Genomic DNA, 10761 nt, shown 5'->3' with positions numbered 1-10761 from the left:
TAGTGATAGGTCTAACTCTTTTATATGGTCTTGCCCGGTTTGCAGTAAATCACACCATGTTTTATGAGTTTATACGTTTTGTGTGTAAAGTAATAACAACAGCCATCAGATAGATCTAAATGGTGGCGTTAAAGGTAGGAATATTCCGCCTGAAATTTGGGCTGGCCTAGAAAGTGTTATTAAGTGTAAGGTTAAGATAGGTGTTCCCTGACACCTAACAGACAGCTAACTAGGCAACAGACAGTTTGTGTAGTTATTAAAATAAGTTACTGTAAATAACAGATAAGGAGAGTTTTTATTCCAGCTTGCTTATACATTCATAAGCACTCTCTACAGGTGTTTCGGCTTCAGGTAAGTCTGACGTCATGCCAGGTTTCACCAGCGCCATCCAAGGATGTCTAAAACTGCACTTTGCAAGGAAGTCCCGCCTTCAGACGTCGCCGATTGGATCAAAAGTAAACAGGACCACGCATGGTTCAATTTGATTGGTTCCACCCCTTGTCAATCAAAGTGCGAGCATAGTTTGCGGTTAGGCGTCAGGTGAAACTCGCTGTCTAAGGAGAAGGAGACAGATAAAACTGACTTCGTCTGAACTTTCTGGAAAGTTTATTGTACTATCTATGAACTTACTCACCAACGGAAGCTTTTAACACCAGAATCCAGAATCCAACACATGATACAAGATGAAGAGCCTCAAGTATCGGTTGAAAAAGCACGAAGTTACAATCACAGTAAGTTGTTTTTTCCTCTATTGACTAAGTTTTGCTAAGATTCTTTGTCTCTTACCATTGAATTAGCTTTGTGTTAATCGACCTCCACCACCTTATGGTAGACGTTGTGTTTTAAGAGCGGGGGGTTATTGTTTGTATCCCTGACCTGTCCTCAACAACCACGTTAACCTCGGTCATGTTCCCACGGCGGCTGTTGTGTGGTTGGAAAATACACCGCCAGCAAGTTTAAGCACCTGCACCTTTGCTCGAGGGGTGGATGTGGCCGATTGTTATACTGCGTGCAGTCAGGTTCACTTTTTTATTGTTCTGGCCTAAATCTATGGCAGCTGACTGTGTTGTTGTTGTTCACAAAGGTCAGAAAGAAATCTCCGTGAATCTGTGCACCAAAATGCGTCCTGGTTGTTATTACCGGGGACTGCCATGGTCTCTTGTGTGACTGGAAATACAACCTCACGACCCCAAGAATCTGGGTTTTCAAACTGTGACTTTTTTTGAAGCATCATCTCACCAACAGATATAAGATGTTTGGTAGGATGAAGGCTTAGCCCAACTTACTCGTTTATTAGGTACAACTAATACAGTCTAATAAGACAGTAAGTGGTTATGTAATGTAAACATCTTTAGAAAAGGTGTTTAATCAACTTTATTATCATTTTATGGATGTAGTTTGTGGTGCTGTTGAATAATATGTTGTACTGAGGGGTGTTTCAAATATTTTGTCCACCCCATTTATATCAATAAGGGCAGATTAAATGAAGCTTTTCTCCGTATAACACCACATCACCACAAACTAGGGCTGCAATAAAGGATTATTTTCATGGAGTATTCATCAAACTATTTTCTGGAATTATTTGTTTTGCTTGTAAAATGTAAACTGCAGCCTCAAAAATGACCGTAAAGTTGAATCAACAGGTCTCCTTTCAGCAAAAACATTATAACCTACATAGAGGTCATATTTTGCAGGATTGTTGTTAAGCTTCACTGGTTTTAGCTCGGTGTTCTTGATAAACTGGCAACTAAGTGTATATCCTTACATAATAGAAATGGAATAATCCTGCAATAAGATATAGGATGCTTGTATTAAAATATTATATTAAAATCTTTTTTGCACTTTGTCGCAGAGGCTCCGTGGCACCATGGACCTCCAGGAATGTTACAGTGACTTTGTTCACAGGTTGTGTTGCAGCCAAGAGTATTGAATGAATAACACAGTATAATTAGACATACAGTATATGAATTCATCAGGTCTATGCTTTTCTGCTATGTTAAGTCCATCATAGGCCTTAATGTTGAATTAATTCTTCACAATCTAGCAATGGCCCTCTGAGCTTAATGGACAGTCATTACAATTCTGCCCAGTTCAACGTGCAGTGGGTGTTTGGCACCGCACTCTGTTTTCAGCTCCCAGCAATTACCATGAGAAAGGCACAAAGCCAGAGGAGCTGTGTGTGGTAAACTATCTGCCCCATTTTAACGGGAGGGAGGGGGGGGGGGGCCTTTCAGGAATGAAATGGTATTGTATCCTCATTGATAGTTGTCTCACTCCTTCAGCCGGAAGCAGAGACACCCATTTTCAAATTCAAGCAGGCATTTTTTTGCACCTAGGAAACCCACAAGACATAGAGGTCTCAATGATGATTTTATAACATTCCAATTGCATTCCTCTTTGCAGACAAATACCAAAGGAAAAACAGATAGATAGCGGTGCCCTTACAGCCATCACTATAGGTCTGTGTCGATTTAAATGTTTTTAAAGACAGTTCTGATGCGTGTCTTGCTAAAGACAAAGGCATAGTATCATAGGATCATCACTACCTGTTCCAGCTACGTCCTGAAATCTTTTGATGTTCATGGAACATAAATTAAGAAAATCAGTCAACATGGCATTACATTGACAGCAGTGAGTCTTACTGCAAATGTTTCGGAAGCGTTCTTCCCTCATTGGTTCACAATGCCTGGGAGCTGAACTGACTCACTCTTTCCTGGAGGGGTGACTAATAATTAAGAAAAATACTTTTTTCCCAGTAGGTGAGGCAAGGGGGAATTCAAAGGACACTTGCTTTTAATATGCAAACAACAGTAACTGGCCAGAGAAAACAGATCATTTGAGGACAATGTATCTTCTTCCAGTCCCTGCACAGTCTAAATTTATTATTTAACTTATCTAAAGTAAGAATTTATGGATTTACTCTTTTGCTAAACTGAATTTCCAGACACAAGCCATACGCTTCCTTTTCACACTCCACTTGACATTGTCTTGCAGTGATACTTGTTGAATTGCATTGTTTTCTGCCATTGTTCTACAATCAGGTTTGCCTATCAGGTATTGGCAAGAACTTATTTCAGCCTGGGAATGCTACCTGTTAGCATTCCAAACTATTTAAGGTAGCTGGAAAAGAAAACCGAAAACTTTGTGACCAGGATATAAAATGCCAAGGCACTCCCTCAAAACCAGCTGTAGATTAAAGGCAGGGTAAGGTCTTTAGTTTGGGTTGAGTTTATGGTAATCTCTCACAATTTTTCTGTTAAGAGTGATTAATTGCAAAGCTTCTCGTGACTAGCATTGTCATGTATAATTGTCATACACTCCCAATAACTAATGATTTTTTTAAATTATTGATTAATCTGTTGATTATTTTCTTGTGAAGTCAATTAATTGTTTGATGTAAAAATAGTTAAAATGGCCGAACAGACCAAAGTGACATCTTCAAGTGTTTTGTTTTGTCCAACAAACAAAGAGATATTTTGGAACCTGGAGAAATTAAAAAAATGTCTTCCCTTAAATCACTTTATAAAATAGTTGCTGATTAATTGTTGCTTGATTAATGGAGTTATTGATTAATCGCCGAGCATTAGGCCTAGAATATTCCTTAAGCTTTCATGTTTAACCATTATTAGTTTTTGACACATTTTGTCAAAGGTTTTAGCAAGAAATTCAAAAAAATATAATTATTCTGTCGTTGGCCTATGATAAGCATAAAAAAAGCAAAGGAAAATATCTAGATAAGAATTTTCCTCAGCAAGATAAAGAGAAAATGGCTGAACTGGTCAGACTTACATTCTCCAAACACCTTAGTAGACCACAAACCCAGATTTGTGGAAAATGTTTCAGCCTCAGCAAAACCTGATGGTTTGTCTGAGCTGTATCTGCAGAGACAGGAGGAGACTGAACAGCTTAGGGATGAAAATAAAATAAACTGGGTTTCCTGGTTAGATTTGAGATTAGTCTGAGCTGACTCGCGCAGTCACAACTTGTTGTCACAGTGATCATCTGTCGTGTCAGTTGGGGAGCTCCGCTGTGTTTTGTGTGGATGGCCAAAATGCACTAATACCACTTTGTCGGACAGGTGAGCTGATTCACACTATTATCTCAGACATTGTACTTGGGACTCATCTATTCTGCAGCCTACATGAAATGAGGTCTTTCTGAGGCAGATTGGAAAGACTGGTTGTGATTGGCTCTGGCATCCGTGACCCAGCAGTGCCCAGTGGATGTTCAGGATAACACACTTTGAACTATTGTCGGTTTAGCAGTGATGGATTATCTTCTCATAAGCTGCAAAGCATTGTTAACAACACACTCTGCTGGAGAAACTACAGTATATTGAATATGAAACAACATTTTTACGAGTTTTCTTTGGGTTTTGCACATGCATTCACACTCTCCTCTTCAAGCGGGCATGGTTAGGCTGGACTCCGGCACGGTACGCATCTAGTGCACAGCCTGAATTCTACCAGAAGTAGAACAAGGACAAAGTAGTGACGAAACACGCTCTGTAGTGCTGTTTGTCCGTTTTCAGCTACTGTAGAAACATGATGATGCAACATGGCGACGTCCATGGAAGCGGGGCCCCGCGGTGTATGTAGATATAAATGGCTCATTCTAACTTAATAAATGCATAATGGTTTGTAAGGTCTTTATACACCACTGAAAACATAGTTATGGATCCTATATTGCATTTCTGTCGATAGATATTCAGAAATATTGCACACTGAACTGGATGTGGGTAATGTTGCAAATCAATGAGCAAGATGGTCAGACATATTTGTGTGATGAAGTCGCTAGATTTCTTTTGTCTTATTAGTTGTTGGATTATCCCCCAGAAAAAATCATATTGCGATTATTTTGACAAAAATTGTGATATTAATCATGATTTTACTGGGAATGGTCATATTTGCATTTCATTTTCACTGAAAAAAAATGTTTTTGATTAATTGATCAGCTCCATATTGTTATGTTTCAAATCTATATTGCCTTTCCCCTATCAGCCAACGTACAACACAATTTGTTATAGCTGTGATCATCCAACAATACATTTGAGTAATGTTGGTGCTTGTGTAGTCTTGGTATAAATGTTGGGAATGTGATGGAAACGGTTATGGTTGGGGCTCTGAGGGAGGGCAGTGGGTTACTCACTACAATTGTGAGTAACATGTGTGTGCATGTCTGTCTGTGTGTGGGTGTGATTACAAGTAAAGTGTGCTCAAATGAAAGTCATTCAGTGCCACACCCAATATGGTTCGCCGCCTTTTGGGTTAACCATCCCATCAAAGACATGTTGGAATGTGTGCAGCACTCCCTGTGATACAAAAAGACAAATTTATTCCAGCTATTGACAAAGATGTCTGATCACTGACTACATTTTCAAACGCATTCACAGTCAGAGAAAGGCATTGTTCTGATAAAAATAATTTCTTTTTGTGCTTCTTGATGGGTGAAGAGGCCTCTCCACATCACCTAACAGTGTTAGTTATCCCTGATCTTTCTATCATGATGCTATGTTGTGGTGACGTGGCTGTCTTTGTGCAAATATTGGAGAAAAACTTTGCTCTAAGCTGATGTTTGTATGGTAGCTTTAATGTTGTAGAGAGTGTTTCACACCAAATGCAAGAAACCCTTCAAAGTGCTGCTTGAAGCACAGAAAGAGTGTTTGGCAGAACAATGGAAGATTAAGTGAGGTCTGAGTCTCACCACCAGGATATCTTTGGCTTGTGCAGCAGTGTGATTTCAGTTTGCTGCAAATCCTACGAACTGAAATCACACTCAATAAAAACACCCAATCTGGCTTATTTGTCCTCATATTTAGGCTGCTATGAACAGTAATTTGTCATAAATTAAATGGTACTTTGTGGTTCTTGTTGGTAAAATAAAGCAAAATATTATACTCTATGGTGCCATGTACAAGCTGCATTTTGACTGTTTACAAGATTCTGATTTTGGGGAATTATATCTACAGTTAGGTTCATTAATATATTATGCTCCAGTAAATGCTTTATGTTAGAGATAGAGTGCTGCCTTGCTTAAATTTCACTAAAATGGAAGCACTAAAACAGAGTGAAAGAATTGGATTTAGGTGATTACATCAAAAATTCCACTGAGTAATGCAACTAATAATCCACCTATTTTACAGCGATTATGGCTTGCTTTGTATCTGAGCATAGTCACAGTAACTTTATAATGAAAGGATGCTGTTTCCATGGTTCCAGCTTACTCATATTTCAACCTTTACATTATGAGTGTGCATTAAAGGGAAAACCAACAAGAAATGGCTTAGTATGGAGTCAGTTGTCATACTTTTGTAAATCATTTGGTCTTAAGTATATGGTGGTGGAGAGCATTATCTTATATGTTGGTCCAAAATCTTTCATAGGTGTGAAACAACATTTTATACACATCATTATCAAAGTGACCAAAGCCCAGCTGCACGGAAGCATCTGCATTTGATATGTTTCTCACTCTTTGCTTCAGGTTTTTCCTTTCATTTGTTCACCGTCAGTAGCTGTTGTGGGAAAATAATCACGAGTCATTATTTCCGTAACATGAGATTTTATTGTTCATTTCTTTTGTTGCATACCTCCAGGAAGGATTAGCATTATTGTAAACACTGCCTCTGAAATTCTTCAACAGGGAGGGATTGAATTTCCCTTGGGATAAATAAAGTATATATATATCTCTCATCTATCGATATCTGAAACGAGATCATCCTGGTGAAGGACAGTTAGTTTGGTGTGTTTAGTTTGCTGTTAAGATAAGTTAAAGGAGGTAAATTGCCTTTGTGTTTTATACTGTGTCAGTGTATTTTACCAAAATGCTTTTTATCTCACATAGTCAATTGTTTTGTATTCTGCGTTCACCTGGCATAAGTCGTTTGGTTTTGAAGGGCTTCATTGGGTGACAGGTTGAACACTTACCTATTGAGAGGCTTCCCTCAGGCAAAGACACAGCAAAATGTAATGAAAGGGGTAAGCATCCATTCAGGTATTTGCAGCCTCTCCAATATAGACAGCCATGTGCTCGACCGTTAATTATATTACAGCTTTAAGCAGTATATGTGACTCACAGCTTTAATGGCAGCAGAGCTGTTTATTAAACCTGGATCAAAAATTAATTTTGCTGCCCAGGGGATATGAGGCACTCACACTAATATCAAAAGATTTACGTCAGACTTGTCATTCTCTCTGCCTTGATAAGTTGCATCATGACCTCTCAAGGCTTTTAACATCCACTTGTATAGTTTCAGGACTCATGATTCAGAACTCTCTTTCATTTGTACTGCTGTATGTCTGCATATTTTCCTGCTTCTTTGTGCTCCTGATCACACCTTGGATACAAGTCTCACAATTGCATCCATGTTTCCCTCACTTGCTTTTGCTTGCATCTTAGTCCATCCATAGGAAACCATGCAAAGGGAGAAGAAACGAGGAAATATGTTTTTGTAGAAATGAGAAATCCTTTCCTCAAAAGAATCATGTGAAGTGTTCACAGCTGGCTCAGCTGTTAGTCGGCTTTAACAGCTGTAGACTTTTGATGGAGTTTGTGTGTGCACATGTGCACTTTGATAATACTAAAAAAGGCGCACAGTTATTGGTGCCCGAACAGCATGTTTTCTCTCTGTAGCTGTCACCTGTTAAACAAACACCTGCACATGAATAGCAACCTGCATTCTGTATTAATACTGCCTACTGTGTCCTGCTCAGTGTTTATATTATTTATTAATTGTTTGCATCGGTTTTGGATATGGTTTTGGAAATGATTTAGGCAAAATATAAAGGGTAACTCATATCAAACCCAAATCTCAATTATCAGCCTCACGTGACTGAATGGAAATGACATTAAATGATGTAAAAAGGGTTTCTTGCTAACGGACAGATTTTCCGGCTCTCTCTGATTTTAACTTGATCCATAATAACAGCAGTAGGGAATAAAAATCTTGATATGCCACACCTGTGAGGTGGATGGATTATCTCGGCAAAGGAGAATTGCTCACTAACACAGATTTGTGAACAATATTTGAGATTGGGCTGGGCGGTATATAAGGTATACCGATATAATTTCAAAAGAGATATGAAATTAGACAAAACCGTTTATACCGATGTAGTTTGATGCTGAGTTAATGTTTCCGTAAAGTCCTGCCTGCGTTTGCTCCTCTCTCTCCCTCACCGTGCAGCCCCGCCCCTCCCTCTGCATCTGCACGCAGCCGTCTAATCACAAAGTCTCTAACAAGATGGAGGGAGACACAGTGCTGGTCGACACTGTTAAAGACCTGGCTTGTAAAAAGAAAAATACGGTTCATTCACTGTTTCCCACACATACACTTTACTTCGGCGGGCCGCCCAGATTAGTGGACACACTGTAGCATTTATCAGAGAAACACAGTGATTACGTTACAAGTCGCAACACTGTGGATATTTTACGAGAGCGGACCAGGTAAAGCAACAGTGAACACACCAGTCAGATGTTACTCGTTAGCTACCACGTTGGTTTTCTTTTGATACATCATCAACTCGCCTCCTCAACACGCAGCTCAGAATCACCATAAAAAAGCCCCTTTTCCACTGCACAGTACCAGCTCGACTCGACTCCCCTTTTTTTGGTTTTCCATTGTGTAAAAGTTGTACTTGTACCTGCTACCAGGTACTTGTTTTAGTTATCACCTCGTCTTATCTGTCTTCACATTCTTATGTGAAGTATGTTGAAACGTTTTAACTTCAATCAAGAGACAGGTAGGTGTGTGTGTGTGTGTGTGTGTGTGTGTGTCGCATTGAACATTACATTGCGGCAGTTGTGTGTGGTGTCACTATGACGACCGGCTACACTGAAGGGTACTATCTCCGGGTACTATCTGCAGTGGAAAACAGAGGACAGCCAAACCGAGTAGAGTAGAGGCGAGTTGAGCTTGTTCTGGTAATGGAAAAACAGCAGAAGAAGAAGGGCACACTGGCGTGTTTGCAGCAGAGGTACCTTAGGTCTGTGAGTGGGAAGAGAACTGAAGGAGGTGAATTCAATAAGTGAGTGATACTTAAGATGGAGAATGCAGTAAAGAATATACAGTTCTGTTTTTTCTGTGGCTTTATATAACGTTGCCCACCACTGATGGAGAAAATAAACGGAGCAGACATACATGGAGAGAGAGACAGAAAGAGGTGGGGCACGCTGATGTGTTTGCAACCGAGGTACGTTAGGTCTTTGAGAGTGTGGAAAAGGGATCTGGAAGAAAAGGAGGCAGATTCAATTAGTGAGTACACACCTAAATGCTAGCTAGAGCCACCCTCTAAAATTCCAAACCCAAGGCTTCAAAAAGGTAGTCCGCAAACTAATGCGTGACGTCACGGTGACTATGTCAACTTCTTATATACAATCTTTCAGGTTCAAGCAAGGACTGAGACTTGCGCACCCCTTGTCTTTTCACTGAGCGGGCATGAGCCTTAAGGGTGAAATGTAAGAGCCTCCTACCTCACCCTTGAAGTGGTGTTATTTTACAAAATAGATGGGAGGAGGTGATGATGGCACAGTAAGGTAGAGGAGCTAGATGGAAGACTGTATTGTTGGGAAGTCGAAACAGCTGTCTTTCCAGTGTTGTTTTTAACAAAAGGAGGCTCGGGCATGATGGCTCCAAACCTCTGGAAGTGATCACTATCTGTTGTTTTAGGTGTGTCTTTATATTAGTGTCAAGATAATGGAATTGCTTAAATATTTATCAGATGAGCTCAACAAATTTGGAATTCATTTGCTTTTTCTTTGCCTTTTTCTTTCTGAAGTTTAGATCTCCTGTGCTTCTGTGTACAACACTGAGTTTTACAAAGTGATTTTACAATTTTAAATGCTACTAGTATGTACATAGTTTGAGCCATTACTGTGTCACATTTTTGTAAAATGGTGTAATCAGACCACAGCAAGAACTTAATTTCATCCACACAGGTGTGTGTCTCAACAAATCTGATACCTAACTCACATTACCACAGTTTTTATGGGTCATCAGAACTGAAACGGTCATGAAACTTTTTAAATGTGTGGGCCACTGCCACAGCTTGGAGAGGTCTGTAATAGTCTACTCCTCTGCAGCAGTAAGTGTATGTGGCTTTTTCCTGTAAATAGCAGTTTATAGCAATATAGCAGTGCAGTAAAGAATATACAGTATATTCTATCAGCAAGTACAGTAGATGTGAGACAGAGATTCAGGTACAGAAAACTCATCTTTGTAAGATGTTTTTAAATTGAACATTTACTTGATTTTAAACCTGGATGATGTAACATGTCTGTCACTTATCTAATGGTAACCATATCTGTGCTACATTTAAGACTGTTTTCATATAAACGGAGAACTAGCATCTGAACAAAATGTCTGCTGAAGCAGAATCACTATTTTCAAAACTGCAGTGTTACAGAAAGAAAGATGAGAAGTTTGTTGATTTTATAATAATAAACATCACCCTGGTGTGGGAACTTGTATGTTTTGCTGCCTCCTAAGCCCCTGAGGAATCTATCTCAAGCCGATGAGCAGCCGTTATGGCCTTGAGCACCTACTGAATTTTATCAAGCAGAAACCTCTCCTTCAGCAGGATTACGCTCCAACTTGGAAACGCCCAGCAGGCGTCCTTGCCCCTTTGCTGGTGGGGGGAGAAGGTTTGGGATTTTAAAAATCCGATTTTCCTCCCTCCCTACGTCATTGTCAAAGTATGCGGGGTTTTTTGCCTCTTGGGTTTGAGTTGGTATAGACTGAATGTTTAATTTTAGTTAATCATAGGTCAG

The 10761-nt window shown here is 39.6% G+C and overlaps 1 protein-coding gene across 1 annotated transcript in view; it reads left to right on the top strand.

The window, feature by feature from the left end:
* Positions 1-522: 522 nt before the first annotated feature.
* uacab (uveal autoantigen with coiled-coil domains and ankyrin repeats b) overlaps positions 523-10761 on the top strand; it is a 45842-nt gene continuing 35603 nt past the window's right edge. The window contains 1 exon segment of the mRNA XM_038701046.1: positions 523-731. Within this exon segment, the coding sequence (XP_038556974.1) occupies positions 684-731 (48 nt within the window). The 5' untranslated portion in view covers positions 523-683.

This window comes from Micropterus salmoides, unplaced genomic scaffold (genome assembly GCF_014851395.1).
Source record: "Micropterus salmoides isolate LMB-PRFRI ecotype aquatic unplaced genomic scaffold, ASM1485139v1 Ms_hic_scaffold_6, whole genome shotgun sequence".
NCBI classification, from domain to species: Eukaryota; Metazoa; Chordata; class Actinopteri; order Centrarchiformes; family Centrarchidae; genus Micropterus; species Micropterus salmoides.
This window is presented reverse-complemented; position numbering and strand designations above follow the sequence as displayed.